The following is a 26,028-nucleotide window of genomic DNA, read 5'->3' as shown; positions in this document are numbered from 1 at the left end:
CTCCGGTCTGTCTCCATTAACCCCACTGTCTCCCCACTCCTCTGTCTCTCTCCATTAACCCCACTCTCTCCCCACCCCTGTCTCTCTCCATTAACCCCACTGTCTCCCCACTCCTCTGTCTCTCTCCATTAACCCCACTGTCTCCCCACTCCTGTCTCTCTCCATTAACCCCACTCTCTCCCCACTCCCCTGTCTCTCTCCATTAACCCCACTGTCTCCCCACTCCTCTGTCTCTCTCCATTAACCCCCCTGTCTCCCCACTCCTGTCTCTCTCCATTAACCCCACTCTCTCCCCACTCCTGTCTCTCTCCATTAACCCCACTCTCTCCCCACTCCTCTGTCTCTTTCCATTAACCCCACTCTCTCCCCACTCCCCTGTCTCTCTCCATTAACCCCACTCTCTCCCCACTCCCCTGTCTCTCTCCATTAACCCCACTGTCTCCCCGCTGGACTCTCAATCTGTGGGAGCCCCACTCTGCTCCCCCTGTCTGTGGGAGCCCCACGCTGAGCTCCGTGTGTTTTCTCTCGGCTGTCGCCCGACCCGCCGCCCTCTGACTCGTAGCGTGACTCTGCGCTCCCGGTTCCGACAGAACCCGAGACCCGGAACCGGGCGAGAGGGCAGGGGCGTCACGCGCGCTGGCGCTCGCGCTGTCAGAGCGGATCCATGAGGCGCGCGCGCGCGCGCGGACCCAGCTGTACGCGAGCAAGTGAGCACTAATACACACACACACACTGCCGCCCCGCTCCTGCCCGGTACTGTAACCTGCTGGGCGCTCGTTCCGTCAGATCATCGCGCCGTGGTTCCCTGTGTCTCCTGTGTCACTATCAGTTCAGTTCAAGGTGCTTTATTAGCATGACTGATGGGTACAATCAGTGTCGCCAAAGCAAATAAAAATAATAAAATTAACACGGAACAGAACAAAAAATAGAAGTAAAATAAAATCTACAGACATGTTACAGACATTTACAACAAAGACATATTATAAAATATTGACATATACTGTAGGCGGCTGGAGCATTATTGGGAGACGGACTCACTGTTCCTCAGGCTGTGACAGGAGATCACATACTGGGCTGCCAGATCAACTGAGTTCCCTCCTCCCTCTCCCAGTAGGACTGGGACCCACTGTGTAACTCTCTCTCTGTCCCTCTCCTCCTCAGTCTCTCACTCCTCTCTCACTTTTCAATTCAAGGTGCTTTAGTGGCACTGATAAAATCAGTGTTGCTAAAGCAAAACAGGTGAAATTAACATAACCTCTCTCCTTTCCCCTCTGTCCCCCTCTCCTCTCTCTCCTCTGTCCCTCTCTCCACTGTCATCCTCTCCTCTCTCTCTCCTCTGTCCCTCTCTGCTCCCTCTCCCTGTGTCTCCTCTGTCCCTCTCTCCTCTGTCCTCTGTCCCTCTCTCCTCTCTCCCTGTGTCTCCTCTCTCTCTCCGTGTTTTCTCTCTCTCCTCTCTCTCTCTTCAGTTCAGACAGCTCTGTCTCCTCTCTCCTCTCTCCCCCTGTGTCTCCTCTCTCTCTCTCTTCAGTTCAGACAGCTCTGTCTCCTCTCTCTCCCTGTGTCTCCTCTCTCTCTCTCTTCAGTTCAGACAGCTCTGTCGGCCTGACGGTAACACTCGTCTCCCTCTAATCCAGCTGCCGCAGCGCCTCACCCTCAGCCCCCCGCTGCCGCCCCCCCGAACCGCACCGGCCCCGGCCCCGGCCCCGGCCCCGGCCCCCCAGCGACCCGTCTCGGCTCGGTCTGCTGTCGCGCGTGCGGACGCGTTCACGTTTGATGTCAAAAATAGCTTCGAGTCGCCCCTACCACCTCCTCCTCCTCCTCCTCTCCTCCCTCCCTCTCTCTCTCTCTCTCTCTCTCTCTCCCACTCACCCTCTCCCCCGCCCCTCTCTCTCCGCGCTCTCGCTCTGTGATACGGCAGCGGCGGCGGTGATGATGATGATGATGATGATGGTGGTGGCGGCGGTGCTGGGCGCTCAGTAGCGGCTGGAATGCGCCCGGACAGACAGCGCGACAGGGACACACCGCGGCGGCCATGGCTTCCAGGGAGACGCCGCCGTTCGCCGGCGTGAGCAGGGAGCTGACAGGTGAGCTGGCGGCACCGTGACGAGGCGCTGTCCTCCGCGCGCGCGGCCGGGGCTGCGGCGGAGACCCGCCGGAAACACCCGGACCGGACCGGGACCGGACCGGACCGGCACCGGCACCGGCACCGGAGCGGCCTGCCGGGAATTGCTGCTGCGGGCGCGTGTCATCTCGAGACCAGAGCCTCGGGACAGGAAACACGCGTGTCCGAGATGCGGGGGGGGTGCGTGTCGGTCCGCTCACGCTCCCGAGCGCGACTCTGCGGAGTTTCGCAGAGACCAACACAAAGATACACACTCGCATCGGGACACACGGGCTCACACTCGGATACACAAACTCGCATGCAGACGCACACTCACACCTGGATATACAAACTCACAACCATACACTGGGGTTTAACGACCTCATGCTCAGACCTAGATATTCAAGCTCACACACAGATACACACTCACGGCCGGACACACTCATATGTACTCACACAAATTCACAACGAAAGGCACACACACCCTCAGACTTACGCACACACACAGGTACACACACAATAGGAGATGCACACACTTAAACACACAGGTACACACACAATAGGAGATGCACACACTCACACGTACTCACACACACAGGTACACACACAATAGGAGATGCCCACACTCACACATACACACAATAAAAGGCACATGCTCAGACGTACTGACACACACAGATACACACACAATGAGAGGCACACACATTAGACGTACTGACACACACAGATACACACACACAATGAGAGGTGCACACACTAGACGTACTGACACACACAGATACACACACACAATGAGAGGCGCACACATTAGACGTACTGACACACACAGATACACACACACAATGAGAGGCGCACACACTAGACGTACTGACACACACGGATACACACACAATGAGAGGCACACACACTAGACGAACTGACACACACAGATACACACACAATGAGACACACTCAGATGTACTGACACACGGATACACACAATGAGAGGCACACACTCTCAGTTGTACTGACACACACAGGCACACAGACTCAGACATACTGACACACATAGAGGCACAGACTCAGACATACTGACAAACACTCTCAGACATACTGACACACACATAGAGACACACAGAGACACACACACACACAGAGGCACACAGACTCAGATGTACTGACACACACAGAGACACACAGATTTAGATGTACTGACACACAGGGAGACACACACTCTCAGACGTACTGACACACAGAGAGACACACACACTAGACGTACTGACACACACAGAGAGACACACACACTAGACGTACTGACACACACAGAGATGCACTCAGACGTACTGACACACACACAGACACACTCAGATGTACTGACACACACACACAGAGACACACACTCTCAGATGTACTGACACACACACACAGAGACACACACTCTCAGATGTACTGACACACACACACAGAGACACACACTCTCAGACGTACTGACACACAGAGACACACACTCTCAGACGTCCTGACACACACACAGACACACTCAGATGTACTGACACACACACAGAGACACACACTCTCAGACGTACTGACACACACACAGAGACACACTCAGATGTACTGACACACACACAGAGACACACACTCTCAGACGTACTGACACACACACAGAGACACACTCAGATGTACTGACACACACAGAGACACACACTCTCAGACGTACTGACACACATAGAGAGACACCACACTAGACGTACTGACACACACACAGACACCACACTAGACGTACTGACACACACACTGTGCTCTGGGTATTCCCTCTGCCAGGGTGAAAGGAGATGTGAGAGTGTTGTTTGGTTGAGAGAAGTCCTGCACCTCATGCCTCCTGGTGAGGACAAGTCCTCCCTAACTGTGTCCCCACTGCCATAGCACACACACACACACACACACACACGCTCTGGGACAGCTGTACTGCCTGCCCTCTGGGGAGCTCTTAGTCTTAATTACTGCTAATGGGTTCATTAATGAGCCACTAGAAATTAATCCACTGGAATCCCTCTTTCTCCAGTAACAGAGACAACATCCACAGTAACTTGTCCCTCTCTCCCTCTCTGCCCCTCTGACAACTGTCCTCTCGCCCTCTCTTACTCCTGTCCCTCTCTTACTCCTGTCCCTCTCTCCCTCTCTGCCCCTCTGACAACTGTCCTCTCACTCTCTCTTACTCCTGTCCCTCTCTCCCTCTCTGTCTCTCTGACAACTGTCCTCTCACTCTCTCTTACCCCTGTCCCTCTGTCCCTCTGTCTCTCTCACCCCAGCCTGCCTGTCTCTCTCTCCCCTCTCCCTCTGTCCCTCTGTCTCTCACCGCAGCCTGCCTGTCTCTCTCTCCCCTCTCCCTCTGTGTCTCCTCTGTCTCTCTCTCTTCCTGCTCTGGCTCTGGGATTGGATTAGTGGTGATTGAATTCTCTCGAGATCACCTCTGGCTCCACAGTGCATTAGCGCTGTGAGTGTGTGAGAGAAAGAGAGCGCATCCATAGTCAGGATCCTAATGAGAAGACTGTAGACTCGTTAGGAGTGCTGGACGTGTGTGATGTGCCTGGTCAGCACTTTCTTCCTCTCTCTCTCCCCCACCCCTGCCCTGCCCCCCCCAGCAGTGTGTGCCTCCTCTTCCTTTCTCTCTTCCTCTCTCTCTCTCCCACCCCTGCCCTGCTCCCCCCAGCAGTGTGTGCCTCCTCTCTCTGTGCTCTTCCTCTCTCTCTTCCTCTCTCTCTCTCCCACCCCTGCCCTGCTCCCCCCAGCAGTGTGTGCCTCCTCTCTCTGTGCTCTTCCTCTCTCTCTTCCACCCCTGCCCTGCTCCCCCCAGCAGTGTGTGCCTCCTCTCTCTGTGCTCTTCCTCTCTCTCTCTCTCCCACCCCTGCCCTGCTCCCCCCCAGCAGTGTGTGCCTCCTCTCTGTGCTCTTCCTCTCTCTGTGCTCTTCCTCTCTCTCTCTCCCACCCCTGCCCTGCTCCCCCCAGCAGTGTGTGCCTCCTCTCTCTGTGCTCTTCCTCTCTCTCTTCCACCCCTGCCCTGCTCCCCCCAGCAGTGTGTGCCTCCTCTCTCTGTGCTCTTCCTCTCTCTCTCTCTCCCACCCCTGCCCTGCTCCCCCCAGCAGTGTGTGCCTCCTCTCTGTGCTCTTCCTCTCTCTCTCTTCCACCCCTGCCCTGCTCCCCCCTGCAGTGCGTGCCTCCTGTCTGTGCTCTTCCTCTCTCTCTGTGCTCTTCCTCTCTCTCTCTTCCACCCCTGCCCTGCTCCCCCCTGCAGTGCGTGCCTCCTGTCTGTGCTCTTCCTCTCTCAGGCCCTGTCACCTCTGCTCAGTGGTGGAACTGACAGTGAGCTCACTTCCTGTCACACTGTGTGAGCTCATAGCTTGATATAGAGAGACTCATGTGAACAGCGGGCAGGGTCCCGAGCTGAGCGCTGACTGTCCGCCTGACCCACCCACTGACTGTCTGACACACCGACTGGCACGTCCACTGACTGTCCGACACTCTGACTGTCCGACATGCCGACTAGCCAACTCACCGACTGGCCCACCCACTGACTGTCTGACACACTGACTGGCACATCCACTGACTGTCCGACACGCTGACTGGCCAACACACTGACTGTCTGTCTGACACACTGACTGGTCCACACACTGACTGGTCCACACGCCGACTGGCCCACACACTGACTGACTGTCTGACACGCCGACTGGCCCACACGCTGACTGACTGTCTGACACGCCGACTGGCCCACACACTGACTGACTGTCTGACACGCCGACTGGCCCACACACTGACTGACTGTCTGACACGCCGACTGTTCCACACACTGACTGACTGTCTGACACGCCGACTGGCCCACACACTGACTGACTGTCTGACACGCCGACTGGCCCACACACTGACTGACTGTCTGACACGCCGACTGGCCCACACACTGACTGACTGTCTGACACGCCGACTGGCCCACACACTGACTGACTGTCTGACACGCTGACTGGCCCACACACTGACTGACTGGCCCATACACTGACTTTCTGACACTCTGACTGGCCTACACACTGACTGTCTGACACGCTGACTGGCCCACACACTGACTTTCTGACACTCTGACTGGTCCACACACTCATTGATCCTCAATAATTGACAGTGATAGACAGACAGACTGATGTTTGACTAACTGACACTGATTTTCTCACTAACACACTTGGTGACTGACCGACTCTCTCACTAATTTTATCTTATAAACTGTATATTGCAGACAGCATCAGGAAGGTTATTGATAAGTCGTCAATCAAGTTGATCAGGAGCGTCAAAATTGAAACGAAGAATGGCAAGCTGGAAGACAAAATTCTTGTGAGTCCCTTTCCTCTCTCTCTGTAGTAGTGAAGGTGAGACATTGCTGTTGTGCCCTTGAGCAGGACAGTGACTCTGCTCCAGGGACATGTCCTGCTGGGTGGACAGGGCTCCAGTAGTGCAGTAGTGAAGGTGAGACAGTGACTCTGCCCCAGGGACATGTCCTGCTGGGTGGACAGGGCTCCAGTAGTGCAGTAGTGAAGGTGAGACAGTGACTCTCTCTGCTCCAGGGACATGTCCTGCTGGGTGGACAGGGCTCCAGTAGTGCAGTAGTGAAGGTGAGACAGTGACTCTGCCCCAGGGACATGTCCTGCTGGGTGGACAGGGCTCCAGTAGTGCAGTAGTGAAGGTGAGACAGTGACTCTCTCTGCTCCAGGGACATGTCCTGCTGGGTGGACAGGGCTCCAGTAGTGCAGTAGTGAAGGTGAGACAGTGACTCTGCTCCAGGAACATGTTCTGCTGGGTGGGCAGTGGAGGACAGTGCAATTGACTCACCTGGAAAAATGGAGATTAAAATTAAAGTTGTTGCGGTATATCTATATAAAAACTATTGCTTTTGCGTCTGAAATAACAGCCATTCGTTCTCGCATGGTTTCTATTAAAAGCGTCATTTGGCCTGCAGTATTTCAATCACTCCGAGAGGCGAACATCTAAATCGGTGCTGGTGTCTTTCTGTGTGACAGGGAGCAGCAGCCCCAGGCTGTGGGTGAGTCACAGCTGAGGTTTGCCCAGGGCCGTGTGCGCTGTGGCCAGACCGCAGCCTGTCTCTCTGCCCCCAGCCGGCGCTCGTCGTCCCTGTCCCCGGCGAGGGGGGGCCAGAAATAACTGCCCCCCTTCTGCCCCCTCTCCGTGAGAGCACGCTCTCCCTGCGCTGTCCTGCCCACGCACACCAGCACACCCCCACCGCTGCAGGGCTCTGACCGCGGCGCTGTCTCTGTCAGCTCCGATTCTGAACGCGGCTCTTCAGCGCGGGGCGGCAGGGGCAGGGTGCGGAGGGGAGGGGAGGGGGGCAGGGTCAGGGTGGGGGTCAGGCTGTGGAGGGGAGGGGGGCAGGGGCAGGGTGCAGAGGGGAGGGGGTCAGGCTGTGGAGGGGAGGGGGGCAGGGGCAGGGTGCAGAGGGGAGGGGGTCAGGCTGTGGAGGGGAGGGGGGCAGGGGCAGGGTGTGGAGGGGAGGGGGTCAGGCTGTGGAGGGGAGGGGGGCAGGGGCAGGGTGTGGAGGGGAGGGGGGCAGGGGCAGGGTGCAGAGGGGAGGGGGTCAGGGTCAGGGTCAGGGTCAGGCTGTAGAGGGGAGGGGGTTGGCAGGGTGGGGGTCAGGCTGTGGAGGGGAGGGGGGCAGGGTCAGGGTGCAGAGGGGGTCAGGGTCAGGGTGGGGGGCAGGCTGTGCAGGGTGGGGTCAGGCTCCAGAGGGGGTCAGGGTCAGGGTGGGGGGCAGGCTGTGGAGGGGAGGGGGGCAGGGGCAGGGTGCTGAGAGGGGGGGCAGTTGTCGAGAGAGAGGGGGGGGAGGCGCGGGGCGCTGAAGGAGAGGCGTCCAGCAGGACGTACTGACCACCACTGACCACCACTGAGCACCACTGAGCACCACCAGTTTCTAACACTAGAACTGCGATCTGTGAGACAGGTCAAGGGGTAGGAGAGAGAGAGAGTGAGACAGGTCAAGGGGTGGGAGAGAGAGGGAGACAGATCAAGGGCTGGCAGAGAGGGAGTGAGACAGGTCAAGGGGTGGGAGAGAGAGGGAGACAGATCAAGGGGTGGGAGAGAGGGAGTGAGACGGGTCAAGGGGTAGGAGAGAGAGAGAGTGAGACGGGTCAAGGGGTAGGAGAGAGAGAGAGTGAGACAGGTCAAGGGGTAGGAGAGAGAGAGAGTGAGACAGGTCAAGGGCTGGCAGAGAGGGAGTGAGACAGGTCTTTTATAAGAGAATCTGGTCTCTGGGTCTTTAAACACTGTTCATGGGCTTTTATAAGAGAATCTGGTGATTCTGTCTTTAAACACTGTTCATGGGCTTTTATAAGAGAATCTGGTGATTCTGTCTTTAAACACTGTTCATGGGCTTTAATGAGGGAATCTAGTGCTTGTCTTTTGAAACACTGCTCATGATCCTTTTAAATGGATCAAGATTCATGTTCCTTTTCCAAGGAAACCCTGTCTCCCCCCAGCCCAGTCCCTCTCTCTCTCTGCCTGCTCTGTCCTGTCTCTCTCAGTGAGTCACAGCTGGAGAAAGTCTTTGTTCTATATATAGACCAAGGTTAGGACTTGGGATTTCGCCTACAGTTATAATTCATAAATACTTTCAAGTTAGAGGAATTTCTCTGGACTGCCATCATAGAGAAATTCTTCCTTAATTAATGAATGAATTGCTTTAATTAATCCCTTTTTTGAGTGCCTCGGCGTCGTGCGTTGATTTCTTAATTACTGTAGCTGTTCAGTCTCATTACCCTCCTGCTTATTTCTTTGCCTCTACTCCGTCAGACCTGTCTCTTTCTCTCTGACCTGTCTCTCTCTCAGGTTCTCACAACATGGCGGCTGAACCTCTTAGCCATCAAGGTCCCAACAAAGGTGGGTGTTAAATTAACAGAGTCACATCTGTCCAGTCAGTCAGTGTGTCTGTATGAACCCCTCTCTCTCAGTGCAGTGTTACTGTACTGGAGTGTCCAGTCAGTGTGTCTGTATGAACCCCTCTCTCTCAGTGCAGTGTTAATGTACTGGAGTGTCCAGTCAGTCAGTGTGTCTGTATGAACCCCTCTCTCTCAGTGCAGTGTTAATGTACTGGAGTGTCCAGTCAGTCAGTGTGTCTGTATGAACCCCTCTCTCTCAGTGCAGTGTTAATGTACTGGAGTGTCCAGTCAGTGTGTCTGTATGAACCCCTCTCTCTCAGTGCAGTGTTAATGTACTGGAGTGTCCAGTCAGTGTGTCTGTATGAACCCCTCTCTCTCAGTGCAGTGTTAATGTACTGGAGTGTCCAGTCAGTCAGTGTGTCTGTATGAACCCCTCTCTCTCAGTGCAGTGTTAATGTACTGGAGTGTCCAGTCAGTCAGTGTGTCTGTATGAACCCCTCTCTCTCAGTGCAGTGTTAATGTACTGGAGTGTCCAGTCAGTGTGTCTGTATGAACCCTGTGCGAGAGGGTGCTGTTTGTTGTTAGACTGCCATTGTGATTGCACTGGGCTGCACATCCTTCATCCTGCCTGCGAGCAACGGGAGGTGCTGTTTCTCACCTGTCGTGAATATTTCTTTTACAGGTGGAGATCACTTTCAATTTCCTGGAGATTCGCTCCATGAACACGTGTTTGGACAATCAGGTAGGACAGTATGTCCCTCTGCAGGGACTGTGCTTCCTTCTGCTGGTGGCGACAGGAGTTTTCTCATCAGCAGTGCTGGGAACGTAAGTGCGTGATCGGTTATGCTCGTTTCTTGATCAGGTTGTCATAGAGACGGAGAAGACGAGCTACTCTCTCCGACTGCAGTCTCTGGAGCACCTGGATCTCGTGATCAGTCATGTGAACTTTGCCCTTTCCCGAATCTTTAACAACTCCGTCTTTGCGTGAGTCTGACCAGGTTCATTCGTTTCCATTGGCCTCAGCAGTCGTAAAAATCAAACTGAAACAATCAGGACTGTTATATTTACTTTGAGTAACATGCCACTGTATCTGTATGAACCCCTCTCTCTCAGTGCAGTGTTAATGTACTGGAGTGTCCAGTCAGTCAGTGTGTCTGTATGAACCCCTCTCTCTCAGTGCAGTGTTAATGTACTGGAGTGTCCAGTCAGTCAGTGTGTCTGTATGAACCCCTCTCTCTCAGTGCAGTGTTAATGTACTGGAGTGTCCAGTCAGTCAGTGTGTCTGTATGAACCCCTCTCTCTCAGTGCAGTGTTAATGTACTGGAGTGTCCAGTCAGTCAGTGTGTCTGTATGAACCCCTCTCTCTCAGTGCAGTGTTAATGTACTGGAGTGTCCAGTCAGTCAGTGTGTCTGTATGAACCCCTCTCTCTCACTGCAGTGTTAATGTACTGGAGTGTCCAGTCAGTCAGTGTGTCTGTATGAACCCCTCTCTCTCAGTGCAGTGTTAATGTACTGGAGTGTCCAGTCAGTCAGGGTGTCTGTATGAACCCCTCTCTCTCAGTACAGTGTTAATGTACTGGAGTGTCCAGTCAGTGTGTCTGTATGAACCCCTCTCTCTCAGTGCAGTGTTAATGTACTGGAGTGTCCAGTCAGTGTGTCTTCATTAACCCCTCTCTCTATTCAGCCCCACTATCTGCAGGGCAGAAGGTGAACTCTCAGAGGGGAGTCGGAAGTTTTCTCCCAATTCGGACACGTCAGTGGAGACGCAGCGAGCCTGTGGTGAGCAGTGATGCAGCAGCTCGATGCCGATGTCACAGGCAGAGCGCCACACTGACTCTCTGTCTCTCTCTCAGGGGGATTCTCAGACACCTATGCTGCTCTGTGTGATTATAATGGAATTGGCTGTAAGGAGGAGGTGCAGTGGGTACGAGCTGTCTCCCTGTCCCTCTGTCTCCCTGTCCCTCTCTCTGTCTCTCTGTGGTTCAGCCAGTGTGCGTCTCCTCTCTCTCTGTCTCTCTGTCTCTCCGTGGTTCAGCAGTCAGCCAGTGTGTGTCTCCTCTCTCTCTGTCTCTCTGTGGTTCAGCAGTCATCCAGTGTGTCTCCTCTCTCCGTCTCTCTGTGGTTCAGCAGTTAGCCAGTGTGTGTCTCCTCTTTCTCTGTCTCTCTTTGTTTCAGCCAGTGTGTGTCTCCTGTCTCTCTGTCTCTCTGTGCTTCAACATTCAGCCAGTGTGTGTCTCCTCTCTCTGTCTCTCAGGATGTGGACACGATCTATCACTCTCAGGACAACCGGGAGTTCAACCTGCTGGACTTCAGCCACCTGGAGAGCAGGTGAGCGAGCAGGGTGGGAGGCGGGAGGGAGACGTGTGAGGGAGTGAGCTGTCGTGCGCAGAAGGCAGCGTGGGAGAGTGTGCACCAGTGTGAGCGCGCTGTAGTGTGTGGTGATGAGGAACAGTGTGTGAGAATGGCTGTGCTTCACAGCCCCTGGGCCCCCCTGTCCTCCCCCAGGGAGGGTTCAACCCGCGTGACACAGTGTGAGGTAACTGCGTGATGAAAGTACTTGTACACTGTGTGATCAGTGCATGTAGCCGTGTAGTTGGGAGTGTAATAAGGGTGTTTAATAACAGTGTGTAATATCCACAAGGCATAGTAATTATGTGTGTAATAAGAGTGTGTAATAACACTGTGTGTAATATACATAAGTCTTTGTACTGTTATTAGGTATGTAATAAGGCTGTGTAATAACAGTGGGCTTAATGTACATAAGGCATTGTAATTAGGTATGTAATAAGGGTGTGTAATAATAGTGTGTGTAATATACATGTGGGAGTGACATTAGGTAGGTAATAATAGTGTGTGTAATATACACATGGCAGTATAATAGGTATGTAATAAGGGTGTGTAATAATAGTGTGTTTAATATACACATGGCAGTGTAATTAGGTGTGTAATAATAGTGTGTGTAATATACACATGGCAGTGTAATAGGTATGTAATAACAGTGGGTGTAATATACATGTGTCAGTGTAATAGGTATGTAAAAAGGGTGTGTAATAACAATGGGTGTAATATATATGTGGCAGTGTAATAGGTATGTAATAAGAGTGTGTAATAACAATGGGTGTAATATATATGTGGCAGTGTAATAGGTATGTAATAAGAGTGTGTAATAACAGTGGGTGTAATATACACGTGCCAGTGTAATAGGTATGTAATAAGCACCCTTAATGAGTGTCTCTGTCTCTCTGGCAGGGACCTGGCTGTCATTGTGGCGTCCATGGCGTACAACACCTGGTTCACCAAACTCTACTGCAAGGACTTGCGAATAGTACCTATCTCTCTGTCCGACTGTCCGCCTGGTGTCTTCCCTGTGTCTCTGTACCTGTCTGTTCATCTCACTGTGCCCTCTCTCTACCAGGGGTCAGAGGTCACGGAGCAGGTCTTGCACACCCTCAGTAAATCCAGCAGCCTGGAGGAGATCACTCTGGAGAATGCAGGACTCAAATCGTGAGTGGCCCCCTGGATCTGTGGATCACTTTAGTGTCCAAGATGTTGCACGCTCGGTCGCAAACAGACAGCAGGGGCCTCTGTGACACAGTTAGAGGGCTGCAGCCCTGTTAGAAAATGCACAAGAGTAGGGACAGTGACCAATGCTACCCCTCCCCATAGAAACAACAAAATGAGCAAAGGAGACCCCCAACTCTGAGTCTTCATGACATGTCTGAGACGCTGCCCTGAACTGACAACATCGCTGTACTGTAATGTCCAGTCACTAGGCTCTCCACAGACCCTGTGCTGTGTGGTGTGTATTGACCCTGTGCTGTGTGGTGTGTATTAACTCTGTGCTGTTCTCTACTGACCCTGTGCTGTGTGGTGTGTATTGACCCTGTGCTGTTCTCTACTGACCCTGTGCTGTGTGGTGTGTATTGACCCTGTGCTGTTCACTACAGACCCTGTGATGTGTGGTGTGCATTGACCCTGTGCTGTTCTCTACTTACCCTGTGCTGTGTGGTGTGTATTGACCCTGTGCTGTGTGGTGTGTATTAACTCTGTGCTGTTCTCTACTGACCCTGTGCTGTGTGGTGTGTATTGACCCTGTGCTGTGTGGTGTGTATTGACCCTGTGCTGTTCACTACAGACCCTGTGATGTGTGGTGTGCATTGACCCTGTGCTGTTCTCTACTTACCCTGTGCTGTGTGGTGTGTATTGACCCTGTGCTGTGTGGTGTGTATTAACTCTGTGCTGTTCTCTACTGACCCTGTGCTGTGTGGTGTGTATTGACCCTGTGCTGTGTGGTGTGTATTGACCCTGTGCTGTTCACTACAGACCCTGTGATGTGTGGTGTGCATTGACCCTGTGCTGTTCTCTACTTACCCTGTGCTGTGTGGTGTGTATTGGCTCTGTGCTGTTCTCTACTGGCCCTGTGCTGTGTGGTGTGTATTCACCCTGTGCTGTGTGGTGTGTATTGACCCTGTGCTGTGTGGCGTGTATTGACTCTGTGCTGTGTGGTGTGTATTCACCCTGTGCTGTGTGGTGTGTATTGACCCTGTGCTGTGTGGCGTGTATTGACTCTGTGCTGTGTGGTGTGTATTGACCCTGTGCTGTGTGGTGTGTATTGACCCTGTGCTGTTCTCTACTGACCCTGTGCTGTGTGGTGTGTATTGACCCTGTGCTGTTCTCTACTGACCCTGTGCTGTCTTGCGTGTATCGCCCCTGTGGGGAGTCTTTATGTTGCAGTATCCCTCTCTCCCTGTCTCTCCAGTGATTTCCCTCAGAAGCTGTCTGTGGCTCTCTCGGAGAACCCTGCCTCCGTCATTCATTCCCTCAACCTGGCCCACAATGCACTGGACAACCAAGGTACTGTCCGCCTCTGTCCCGTCCTGTCACGTGCCTTCTGACTGCCCTGTCCGCCGGTGTCTCTCTCCGTTCCCTCTCCCTCCCCTTCTCCTCACCTGTCTCTCTCTCTTTCTCTCATCCTGCCCTGTGCTTCTCTGCTCTCTGGGTGTCTCACACTCTCTCAGCATCTCTCTCCTCACGATTTCCTCTCACCTCCTATCTTTCATTCTTCCTGTCTGCCTGTCGTCCTCTCTCTCTCTGTATCTCCTCTCGACTGGACCCCTGTCTCTCTCTCTGTATCTCCTCTCGACTGGACCACTGTCTCTCCCTCTCTCTCTCTATCTCCACGAGACTGGACCCCTGTCTCTCTCTCTGTATCTCCACGAGACTGGACCCCTGTCTCTCTCTCTGTATCTCCTCTCGACTGGACCCTGTCTCTCTCTCTCTGTATCTCCACGAGACTGGACCCCTGTCTCTCTCTCTCTCTGTATCTCCACGAGACTGGACCCTGTCTCTCTCTCTGTATCTCCACGAGACTGGACCCCTGTCTCTCTCTCTGTATCTCCACGAGACTGGACCCTGTCTCTCTCTCTCTGTATCTCCTCTTGACTGGACCCTGTCTCTCTCTCTGTATCTCCTCTCGACTGGACCCCTGTCTCTCTCTCTCTGTATCTCCTCTCGACTGGACCCTGTCTCTCTCTCTGTATCTCCTCTCGACTGGACCCCTGTCTCTCTCTCTCTGTATCTCCTCTCGACTGGACCCTGTCTCTCTCTCTGTATCTCCACGAGACTGGACCCTGTCTCTATCTTCCTCACCAGCTCAGTATGGACTTTCGGGAATCTGCTTCTTCTTCCCTGTTTCATTCCTTGAGCCTGTGTCTCCTAAAAGGTGCTTCTCTCTGTGCCTCTGTTCCCCTTACAGGAGTCTCGAGTCTCATACAACAAGTCTGCCGTCTGACGAAGGGGCTCCGCCTTCTCAACCTCTCCAAGACCTCGCTGACGTCAAAAGGTCACTGTTGATCTCTGTGCTGGGTATAGTCCCAGAACCTGCATTTAGGGTCTCATGCCAATTAATTGAGTTTCACAATGGTATTGCTTTAGCTCCATTAGAAGAATATATAGAGTATATTAGGTTTTGCATTAATCTCTCTGTGTGAGGAGTGTCTCTAGGGTCTATATTAGGGTCTGTATTAATCTCTCTGTGTGAGGAGTGTCTCTAGGGTCTATATTAGGGTCTGCATTAATCTCTCTGTGTGAGGAGTGTCTCTAGGGTCTATATTAGGGTCTGCATTAATCTCTCTGTGTGAGGAGTGTCTCTAGGGTCTATATTAGTGTCTGTATTAATCTCTCTGTGTGAGGAGTGTCTCTAGGGTCTATATTAGTGTCTGTATTAATCTCTCTGTGTGAGGAGTGTCATTAGGGTCTATATGAGGGTCTGCATTAATCTTTCTGTGTGAGGAGTGTTTCTAGGGTCTATATTAGGATCTGCATTAATCTCTCTGTCTAAGGAGTGTCTCTAGGGTCTATATTAGGGTCTGTATTAGGGTCTGCATTAATCTTTCTGTGTGAGGAGTGTCGCTAGGGTCTATATTAGGGTCTGCATTAATCTCTCTGTGTGAGGAGTGTCTCTAGGGTCTATATTAGGGTCTGTATTAATCTCTGTGTGAGGAGTGTCTCTAGGGTCTATATCAGGGTCTGTAGTAATCTCTCTGTCTGTGGAGAGTCTCTAGGATCTATATTAGGGTCTATATTAGTCTCTGTATTAATCTCTGTGTGTGAGGAGAGTCTCTAGGGTCTATATTAGGGTCTGTATTAATCTCTGTGTGAGGAGTGTCTCTAGGATCTATATTAGGGTCTATATTAATCTCTCTGTGTGAGGAGTGTCTCTAGGGTCTATATTAGGATCTGTATTAATCTCTCTGTGTGAGGAGTGTCTCTAGGGTCTATATTAGGGTCTGTATTAATCTCTGTGTGAGGAGTGTCTCTAGGGTCTATATCAGGGTCTGTAGTAATCTCTCTGTCTGTGGAGAGTCTCTAGGATCTATATTAGGGTCTATATTAGGGTCTCTATTAATCTCTGTGTGAGGAGTGTCTCTAGGATCTATATTAGGGTCTATATTAATCTCTCTGTGTGAGGAGTGTCTCTAGGGTCTATATTAGGATCTGTATTAATCTCTCTGTGTGAGGAGTGTCTCTAGGGTCTATATTAGGGTCTGTATTAATCTCTGTGTGAGGAGTGTCTCTAGGGTCTATATCAGGGTCTGTAGTAATCTCTCTGTCTGTGGAGAGTCTCTAGGATCTATATTAGGGTCTATATTAGTCTCTGTATTAATCTCTGTGTGTGAGGAGAGTCTCTAGGGTCTATATTAGGGTCTGTATTAATCTCTGTGTGAGGAGTGTCTCTAGGATCTATATTAGGGTCTATATTAATCTCTCTGTGTGAGGAGTGTCTCTAGGGTCTATATTGGGATCTGTATTAATCTCTCTGTGTGAGGAGTGTCTCTATGGTCTATATTAGTGTCTGTATTAATCTCTCTGTGTGAGGAGTGTCTCTAGGGTCTATATTAGTGTCTGTATTAATCTCTCTGTGTGAGGAGTGTCTCTAGGGTCTATATTAGTGTCTGTATTAATCCCTCTGTGTGAGGAGTGTCTCTAGGGTCTATATTAGGGTCTGTATTAATCTCTCTATGTGAGGAGTATCTCTACAGTCTATATTAACGTGAGGTGTGTTTTTAGGATCCATATTAAGGTCTCTGTCTTTCTACAGGCGTGGTGTCTCTCTCTCAGGCTCTCTGCTCCAATGAGGAGTTTTCCAGTTCCCTCCTCCATCTGGATCTCAGTAAGAATCCTGGGATTCTGGCTGGAGAGGAGGCAGCGGTGAGAATTATGCAGATCCCGTGAGCTAGACCTGTGTCCTCCTTGACTGTTCCAGTACTCTACTGTAGTCTTCCTCCTACTCGAATACCTGAGAGTTAACTACCCAGAATTCCTCACAGTAACGTCAGTCCAGTACAGGCATGTCCAGACTGCTGCTTCTGAAACTAGAGCTGTGTCCTCCTTGACTGTTCCAGTACTCTACTGTAGTCTTCCTCCTACTCGAATACCTGAGAGTTAACTACGCAGAATTCCTCACAGTAACGTCAGTCCAGTACAGGCATGTCCAGACTGCTACTTCTGAAACTAGAGCTGTGTCCTCCTTGACTGTTCCAGTACTCTACTGTAGTCTTCCGCCTACTCTCATACCTGAGAGTTAACTACCCAGAATTCCTCACAGTAACGTCAGTCCAGTACGGGCATGTCCAGACCTCTTCATCAACACTCTGGGTTCTGATCTGTGTCTGTCTGTCCCTGCAGAACCTCTACCTGTTCCTGGCTCAGCCCAACTGCCTGGTCCATTTGGACCTGTCCGGCACTGACTGCGCTGTGGACACGGTGAGTGGGCCCTGGGGAGGTTGGAATTGGTTCTGGTGTTCTTGTAGGGGGGCGTGGGCCTGTCTCCTGGTCAGCGGGTGGAGTGGCTGTGATCTGTGTGGGCCGTTGCAGGACCGACTCCGGGTCAGTACTGTTCAGTCCGAAAGCGCTCTCACACCCGGGCTGGCTTTCGGAGCAGTTTCTGGCCATGACGATAGAGGATTCACTGGAACTAGAAGGTGGTCTGGGGGGGGGGCAGGGGGAGGTACAGTGCTCCGCAGCGCCGGGCCCCTGGGTTCGATTCCAGACCTGTCTGTGTGGAGCTTGCATGTTCTCCTCGTCTTCTCTTGGGTTCATTCTGAAAGAACGGGTCCTGGTGTGAGTGTGCTTCTGTGTGTGTGTGTGTGTGTGTGTGTGTGCGTGTCCAGGCTGTACCCTGTCTCTGTGTCTGGTGTGTGTGTGTGTCCAGGCTGTACCCTGTTACTGTGTCTGGTGTGTGTGTCTCTGTGTCCAGGCTCAACCCAGTCTCTCTCTCTGTGTGTGTGTGTGTGTGTGTGTGTGTGTGTGTGTGTGTGTGTGTGTGTGTGTGTGTGTGTGTGTGTGTGTGTGTGTGTGTGTGTGTGTCTGTATCCAGGCTGTACCCTGTCTCTGTCTCTGTGTCTGGTGTGTGTGTGTCTCTCTGTGTCTGTGTCCAGGCAGTACCCTGTCTCTGTGTCTGGTGTGTGTGTGTGTGTGTGTGTCTTTGTCAGGCTTGCTGGGATCAGCTCCAGCTCCCCTGCGACTCTGTGCTGGATAAATCTGTCAGAAGATGGCTGCATGGCGGCTGCATGGCCGCTGTTGTGCTGTCCGGGCCGGAGTGGGAATTCTGGGGAAGCATGTTTCTCACAGAGCGTCGCTGCCTCTGTCTGTCCCAGCTGTTCGGCGCCCTGCTCAGAGGCTGCTGCGCCGACCTCTCCCACCTGAACCTCTCCAGGAACACCTTCTCCCACAAGTAAGACAGCCGCCGGCGCCACCCCCTGGTCACCGCCAGCGCGCGGGGTCACGCGCCCCCACTGAGACCTGTCCTCTCCCTGCAGGAGGGCCAAGGAGACTCTGCCCTCCTTCCGGCAGTTCTTCAGCTCCGCCTTCAGCCTCGCCCACGTCAGCCTGGCGGGGATGAGACTGCCCCCCGAAGCCCTCAGGTAGGAAACTTGGCCTCGTGCTGGGGTCTGCCGACCCCCCCTCTTCTCCAGTGGGGCGGCACGAGACGCAGGAGCCGAAATGGCCGATGAGCGGCCGCAGCTTCTTAACTTGGGAGGTGTTACCGATTCAATTGTAACGCTTCTGGCCAGTTGGAAAATGGAGCCAAAATGGTGGCTATGTGCACGCAGTTTCCCTTTCGGCTCTGAAGTAGCCTCTCTTTCTCATTAGGATTGATGGTGATTTCTAGAATGTCTGAAAGGGTGTTGCTTTCATATTATCCTGATACTTCTTGGTGTCTCTCTTTCCTCCCTCGCTGTCCTCTCTCTCAGGGCTCTCTTTCTAGGCCTGTCCTCGAACCCTCATGTCAATGATCTTCACCTGGATATCAGTGGCTGTGAGGTACCTGACTCTGTCTCACCATGTCCCTGTCTCTCTCTCTGTCTGTCTGTCTCGCTGTGCCTGTCTGTCAGTTTCTCTGTGCCCGCTGTGTCTGTCTGTCTCTCTGTGTGGCTGTGTCTGTCTGTCTCTCTGTGTGACCCTGTGTCTGCCTGCTTGTCTGTCTCTCTGTGTGCCACTGTGTCTGCCTGCTTGTCTGTCTCTCTGTGTGCCACTGTGTCTGCCTGCTTGTCTGTCTCTCTGTGTGCTGCTGTCTGTCTGCCTGCTTGTCTGTCTCTCTGTGTGCCACTGTGTCTGTCTGCCTGCTTGTCTGTCTCTCTGTGTGCTGCTGTGTCTGTCTGTCTGCCTGCCTGCCTGTCTCTCTTTGAACCGCTGTGTCTGTCTGCCTGCCGGTCTGTCTCTCTGTGTGCCGATGTGTCTGTCTGTCTGTCTCTCTGTGTGACCCTGTGTCTCTCTGCGTGCCTGCCTATTTGTGACCCTGTGTCTGCCTGTCTGTCTATCCCTCTGTGTGCCACTGTCTGTCTGTCTGTCTGTCTGTCTGTCTGTCTGTCTGTCTGTCTGTCTGTCTGTCTGTCTGTCTGTCTGTCTGTGTGCCGCTGTGTCTGTCTGTCTGTCACTGTACCTACTGTGTCACAAGGTCCTAACTGCAACAATGTGTGTACATGTGTGAGCGTGTGTTGCATGTGTATACACATGTGTGTGTTGTCTGAGTCTTTCCTCACAATCATCAGAGGGAATGTGTGTTATTCTGCCCCTCTCCATCATTCTCTCTCTTTTCTCTCGACTCTCTTCCTCCTTCTCTCTCTCTCCCCCTCTGTTCCCTGTCTCTCTCTCTCCTCTCTCTCTCCCCCTCTGTTCCCTGTCTCTCTCTCTCCTCTCTCTCTCCCCCTCTGTTCCCTGTCTCTCTCTCTCCTCTCTCTCTCCCCCTCTGTTCCCTGTCTCTCTCTCTCCTCTCTCTCTCCCCCTCTGTTCCCTGTCTCTCTCTCTCCTCTCTACCTCCCCCTCTGTTCCCTGTCTCTCTCTCTCCTCTCTCCCCCTCTGTTCCCTGTCTCTCTCTCTACTCTCTCTCTCCTCTCTCTCTCCCCCTCTGTTCCCTGTCTCTCTCTCTCTCTCAGCTCAGGTCTGCAGGAGCCTCAGTCATCCAGGAGCTGTTTCCCAGAGTCTCTTCAGTCGGCACCCTGGACATCTCCGACAACGGTGAGACCATCATCTTCATCATCCGCAGTGATAATGTTCCTGTCTGTCATGGGGACCCCTCAGACAAAAGACAACGAAAATAATTTGATGGCGAGGTCACTGACGATGCGCAGTGGAGTGGTGTGGAGCACCAAGGGGTCCCGGGTTCGAATCTGGACTGGGGCATCTGTCTGGGTGGAGTCTGCATGTTCCTCTGCCCCCCCGTGTTCCTGAAGAGCAGCAGTGGGCTTCTCTGTGGGGGTACACATTGAGGAACCTCTCTGCAGGGGAGTGGGGGTGTCCTGACCTCTCTGGGTGGGGTTCTCTGTGGGGGTGAAGACTGAGGCTCCTGTCTGCAGGGGGGTGGGGCTGTTCTGACCTCTCTGGGTGGGGTTCTCTGTGGGGGTGAAGACTGAGGCTCCTGTCTGCAGGGGGTGGGGGAGTCTTGACCTGAGTGCAGCAGATGGGTAACTGTCTGCTCTGTGAATCTGTCGACTGGCCAGGGCTGGACCTGGACCTGCTGACGGTGATCCCGGCCCTATCCAGGCACCCCTCCCTCAAGCACCTGCTGATCGGCAAGAACTTCAACATCAAGAACAGGTCTGTGGCTGGGGCCCTGTGAGCCTGGCGGTGAGGGGGCGTGTCTGTCTGTGTGAGCCTGGCTGTGAGGGGGTGTGGCTCTGTATAATCAGTGTGACTGGGTGTAAGTCTGACTCTGTTGTTCTCACAGGGCTCTGGATGAAATAACCCTGGCTGTGAGGGGGTTAGTGGCTCTGTGCGTGAGCCAGGCTGCAAGGGGGCGTGTCTGGGTGCCTGACTGTGAGGGGGCGTGTCTGTCTGTGTGAGCCTGGCTGCAAGGGGGCGTGGCTCTGTGTGTGAGCCTGGCTGCGAGGGGGCGTGGCTCTGTGTGTGGGCCTGGCTGCAAGGGGGCGTGGCTCTGTGTGTGAGCCTGGCTGTGAGGGGTGTGTCTGTGTGAGCCTGGCTGTGAGGGGGTGTGGCTCTGTGTGTGGGCCTGGCTGTGAGGGGGTGTGTCTGTGTGGGCCTGGCTGTGAGGGGGCGTGTCTGTGTGGGCCTGGCTGTGAGGGGCGTGGCTCTGTGTGAGCCTGGCTGTGAGGGGTGTGTCTGTGTGAGCCTGGCTGTGAGGGGGCGTGTCTGTCTGTGTGAGCCTGGCTGCGAGGGGGCGTGGCTCTGTGTGTGGGCCTGGCTGCAACGGGGCGTGGCTCTGTGTGTGAGCCTGGCTGTGAGGGGGCGTGTCTGTGTGGGCCTGGCTGTGAGGGGGCGTGTCTGTGTGGGCCTGGCTGTGAGGGGTGTGGCTCTGTGTGTGAGCCTGGCTGTGAGGGGTGTGTCTGTGTGAGCCTGGCTGTGAGGGGGCGTGTCTGTCTGTGTGAGCCTGGCTGTGAGGGGGCTTGGCTCTGTGTGTGGGCCTGGCTGTGAGGGGGCTTGGCTCTGTGTGTGGGCCTGGCTGTGAGGGGGCGTGGCTCTGTGTGTGGGCCTGGCTGTGAGGGGGCGTGGCTCTGTGTGTGGGCCTGGCTGTGAGGGGGCATGGCTCTGTATAATCAGAGTGACTGGGTGTTAGTCTGACTCTGTTGTTCTCACAGGGCTCTGGATGAAATTTTGCAGAAGCTTGTGCAGTTGATACAGGAAGAAGAATGTGTGAGTAACCATTTAATTTTTAATTACTGTAGTGTCCAGTCAGTCAGTGTGTCTGTATGAACCCCTCTCTCTCAGTGCAGTGTTAATGTACTGGAGTGTCCAGTCAGTGTGTCTGTATGAACCCCTCTCTCTCAGTGCAGTGTTAATGTACTGGAGTGTCCAGTCAGTCAGTGTGTCTGTATGAACCCCTCTCTCTCAGTGCAGTGTTAATGTACTGGAGTGTCCAGTCAGTGTGTCTGTATGAACCCCTCTCTCTCAGTGCAGTGTTAATGTACTGGAGTGTCCAGTCAGTCAGTGTGTCTGTATGAACCCCTCTCTCTCAGTGCAGTGTTAATGTACTGGAGTGTCCAGTCAGTCAGTGTCTGTATGAACCCCTCTCTCTCAGTGCAGTGTTAATGTACTGGAGTGTCCAGTCAGTCAGTGTGTCTGTATGAACCCCTCTCTCTCAGTGCAGTGTTAATGTACTGGAGTGTCCAGTCAGTGTGTCTGTATTAACCCCTCTCTCTCTCTCAGTCCCTGCAGTCCCTCTCTCTCACCGATTCCCGGCTGCGCTCACGGTGTGCTGTGCTGGTAAACGCACTGGGCAGCAACGCCTGTCTGAAGAAGGTGGACCTGAGTGGAAACGGCATGGAAGACATTGGGGCCAAGATGCTGAGCAAGGCCCTGCAGATCAACACCACTCTGAGGTCAGGGCACTACTGCTCTGAGAGAGAGAGACAGGGCACTGCTGCTCTGAGAGAGAGAGACAGGGCACTGCTGCTCTGTGAGAGAGAGACAGGGCATTGCTGCTCTGAGAGAGAGAGACAGGGCACTGCTGCTCTGTGAGAGAGAGACAGGGCACTGCTGCTCTGAGAGAGAGAGACAGGGCACTGCTGCTCTGAGAGAGAGAGAGACAGGGCACTGCTGCTCTGAGAGAGAGAGACAGGGCACTGCTGCTCTGAGAGAGAGAGAGACAGGGCACTGCTGCTCTGAGAGAGAGAGAGAGAGAGAGAGAGAGACAGGGCACTGCTGCTCTGAGAGAGAGAGAGAGAGACAGGGCACTGCTGCTCTGAGAGAGAGAGAGAGAGACAGGGCACTGCTGCTCTGGGAGGGAGAGAGAGAGAGACAGGAGGGAGAGTAGTCTGTCCCAGTCACACTATGCTGGTGTTAGTGTCTCCCAGTCAGTCTCCGGCGTGCTTTCAGGATATGAATGTTCTGTATCAGCAGGAAACGAGGAGAGCGCTGGGCCTGTATTAACCCCTCTGTCTCTCTGCCTGTTTGTCTCACTCAGGAGCGTATCGTGGGATCGGAATAATACTTCTGCTGTGGGATTCCTGGACATTGCCCGAGCCCTGGAGCAGTGAGTGATGAAGTGAGAGGGTAGTGGTGGTGGGCAAGGGGGGGTGTGGCCAGTTTATTGGGAACAGCTGGGGTAACAGAGGGGGGTATTCAGAGTCACCAGAGACACCAGGCGCAGTCCCTCCCCGTCGACCCGCAGTTCAGTGATCAGCAGGACTGACAGAATCGCACGATCACTAGGGCTGTCTGTCATCTCCCCTGCTGCTCGCTTGACTGACTCCCCCACACAGTCTCCTCTCTCCTGCCTCTGGGGGTTTCCTGTTCATCTCTTCCATTCCTCCTCCCCCTCTCTCCTGTCTCTCCCTTCTCTCCCCTCTCTCTCCTCTTCTCCCCCTCTCTCCTCTCTCTCCTCCTCTCTCCTCCATCCTCTCTCCTCCCTGGTATCACTCTCTCTGCCCCTTTCCCTCCTGTCTCCTCTCTCTCCTCCTCTCACCTCTAGCTCATGTGTCACAGCTCTGCCAGAGCAGTAGACAGATCACCATCACTTCCCTCTCCCCTCTCCCCTCTCCCCTCTCCCCTCTCCCCTCTCCCCTCTCCTCTCTCCTCTCTCCTCTCTTCTCTCTCCCCTCTCCTCTCTCCCCTCTCCTCTCTCCCCTCTCCTCTCTCCTCTCTCCTCTCTCCTCTCTTCTCTCTCCCCTCTCCTCTCTCCTCTCTCCTCTCTCTCCTCTCTCTTCTCCTCTCTCTTCTCCTCTCTCCTCTGGCTCATGTATCACAGTTCTGCCAGAGCAGTAGACAGATCCCCATCGCCGCCATGAGAGGGGCCCACTCTGTGTCTCCCTGTGGGGGGGGGCAGGGGTGTCTAATCCCAGGGTGTTTCTTCTCTCCCAGTAACTTCACCCTGCAGTACATGCCCCTGCCCCTCAGCGACATCACCCAGGCGTACCGCAGCGCCCCCGACAGGACGGAGCAGGCACTGACCAAGGTGAGGGGCTGGTGCCGACAAGAGGACATCGCTGCGTCGTGAGATCCAGCAGGGCGGCCGGGTTCGAGCCTGGTCCTGGGGTGCTGTCTGTGTGGAGTTTCAATGCTCTCCCTGTCCTCATGCGGGTTTCCTCCTGGTGCTCTGGCTTCCCCCTACAGTCCAGAGACAGGCCGCTGGGCCAGCTGGCCACTGGGAGGACTGGGCCAGCTGTGGGTGTGTGTTTCAGTGTCTGTGTCACGTGGGAGTGGGAGAATGTCTGTCTGCCTCGGACCTGTGATGCACTGGCGTCCTCTCCGAGGCGGGGTACACCTCTCCAGGGTGCACCCCACCTTGTGCGCATTGCGTGCTGGGTTAGACTCCACCCCCCAAGACCCTGAGCTGGATGAAGGTTAATAAAAAGGATGGCGTGATGGATACAGTAAACCCTCGGATTAATGGATAGATGGGAGGGAAGGGATGTGTATTAAATCACAAATTACATTTTTTTCTGTGGAAAAACACACTGCACCCCCACACACACTTCCTCACACATGCACATGAACACACTTTTTAACACGTGCACACACTCTCTCTCTCTCACGTGCATACACACACTCATGCCCTCTTTCACACGTGCTCACACTCATTCCCTCTCTCTCACGTGCACACACTCATGCCCTCTCTCTCACGTGCTCACACTCATGCCCTCTCTCTCACGTGCTCACACTCATGCACTTTCTCACACGTGCACACACTCATGCCCTCTTTCACATTTGTACACTCATGCCCTCTCTCTCACGTGCTCACACTCATGCCCTCTCTCTCACGTGCTCACACTCATGCCCTCTCTCTCACGTGCACACACTCATTCCCTCTCTCTCACGTGCACACACTCATGCCCTCTCTCTCACGTGCTCACACTCATGCCCTCTCTCTCACGTGCACACACTCATGCCCTCTCTCTCACGTGCACACACTCATGCCCTCTCTCTCACGTGCTCACACTCATGCACTTTCTCACACGTGCTCACACTCATGCCCTCTCTCTCACGTGCACACACTCATTCCCTCTCTCTCACGTGCTCACACTCATGCCCTCTCTCACACGTGCACACACTCATGCCCTCTCTCTCACGTGCACACACTCATGCCCTCTCTCTCACGTGCACACACTCATGCCCTCTCTCACGTGCTCACACTCATGCCCTCTCTCTCACGTGCACACACTCATTCCCTCTCTCTCACGTGCTCACACTCATGCACTTTCTCACACGTGCACACACTCATGCCCTCTCTCTCACGTGCTCACACTCATTCCCTCTCTCTCACGTGCTCACACTCATGCCCTCTCTCTCACGTGCTCACACTCATTCCCTCTCTCTCACGTGCTCACACTCATTCCCTCTCTCTCACGTGCTCACACTCATGCCCTCTCTCTCACGTGCTCACACTCATTCCCTCTCTCTCACGTGCTCACACTCATTCCCTCTCTCTCACGTGCTCACACTCATTCCCTCTCTCTCATGTGCTCACACTCATGCCCTCTCTCTCACGTGCACACACTCATGCCCTCTCTCTCACGTGCTCACACTCATTCCCTCTCTCTCTCACGTGCTCACACTCATGCCCTCTCTCTCACGTGCTCACACTCATGCCCTCTCTCTCACGTGCTCACACTCATGCCCTCTCTCTCACGTGCTCACACTCATGCACTTTCTCACACGTGCACACACTCATGCCCTCTCTCTCACGTGCTCACACTCATGCCCTCTCTCTCACGTGCTCACACTCATTCCCTCTCTCTCACGTGCTCACACTCATGCCCTCTCTCTCACGTGCTCACACTCATGCCCTCTCTCTCACGTGCACACACTCATGCCCTCTCTCACACGTGCACACACTCATTCCCTCTCTCTCACGTGCTCACACTCATGCACTTTCTCACACGTGCACACACTCATGCCCTCTCTCTCACGTGCTCACACTCATTCCCTCTCTCTCACGTGCTCACACTCATTCCCTCTCTCTCACGTGCTCACACTCATGCCCTCTCTCTCACGTGCTCACACTCATTCCCTCTCTCTCACGTGCTCACACTCATTCCCTCTCTCTCACGTGCTCACACTCATGCC

General features: G+C 53.8%; 1 protein-coding gene across 4 annotated transcripts in view; it reads left to right on the top strand.

Annotated features, from left to right (window-relative positions):
• Positions 1-1,592: 1,592 nt before the first annotated feature.
• carmil3 (capping protein regulator and myosin 1 linker 3) overlaps positions 1,593-26,028 on the top strand; it is a 46,649-nt gene continuing 22,213 nt past the window's right edge. For 3 of the 4 annotated variants that reach the window (XM_069188811.1, XM_069188812.1, XM_069188809.1), the window contains exons 1-23: positions 1,593-2,084; positions 6,360-6,454; positions 8,957-9,007; positions 9,689-9,748; positions 9,869-9,990; positions 10,691-10,785; positions 10,860-10,930; positions 11,261-11,334; positions 12,256-12,331; positions 12,422-12,510; positions 13,766-13,860; positions 14,762-14,848; positions 16,607-16,716; positions 17,194-17,271; positions 18,165-18,241; positions 18,327-18,431; positions 18,762-18,831; positions 19,944-20,025; positions 20,508-20,604; positions 21,603-21,657; positions 22,171-22,343; positions 22,928-22,996; positions 23,824-23,917. In XM_069188811.1, the coding sequence (XP_069044912.1) occupies positions 2,033-2,084; positions 6,360-6,454; positions 8,957-9,007; positions 9,689-9,748; positions 9,869-9,990; positions 10,691-10,785; positions 10,860-10,930; positions 11,261-11,334; positions 12,256-12,331; positions 12,422-12,510; positions 13,766-13,860; positions 14,762-14,848; positions 16,607-16,716; positions 17,194-17,271; positions 18,165-18,241; positions 18,327-18,431; positions 18,762-18,831; positions 19,944-20,025; positions 20,508-20,604; positions 21,603-21,657; positions 22,171-22,343; positions 22,928-22,996; positions 23,824-23,917 (1,977 nt within the window). In that variant the 5' untranslated portion in view covers positions 1,593-2,032. The remainder of the gene's footprint in view (positions 2,085-6,359; positions 6,455-8,956; positions 9,008-9,688; positions 9,749-9,868; positions 9,991-10,690; positions 10,786-10,859; positions 10,931-11,260; positions 11,335-12,255; positions 12,332-12,421; positions 12,511-13,765; positions 13,861-14,761; positions 14,849-16,606; positions 16,717-17,193; positions 17,272-18,164; positions 18,242-18,326; positions 18,432-18,761; positions 18,832-19,943; positions 20,026-20,507; positions 20,605-21,602; positions 21,658-22,170; positions 22,344-22,927; positions 22,997-23,823; positions 23,918-26,028) is intronic. The other variant, XM_069188810.1, reaches the window with a different exon arrangement.

Source organism: Lepisosteus oculatus, chromosome 4, assembly GCF_040954835.1.
Source record: "Lepisosteus oculatus isolate fLepOcu1 chromosome 4, fLepOcu1.hap2, whole genome shotgun sequence".
Classification (NCBI taxonomy): Eukaryota; Metazoa; Chordata; class Actinopteri; order Semionotiformes; family Lepisosteidae; genus Lepisosteus; species Lepisosteus oculatus.
This window is presented reverse-complemented; position numbering and strand designations above follow the sequence as displayed.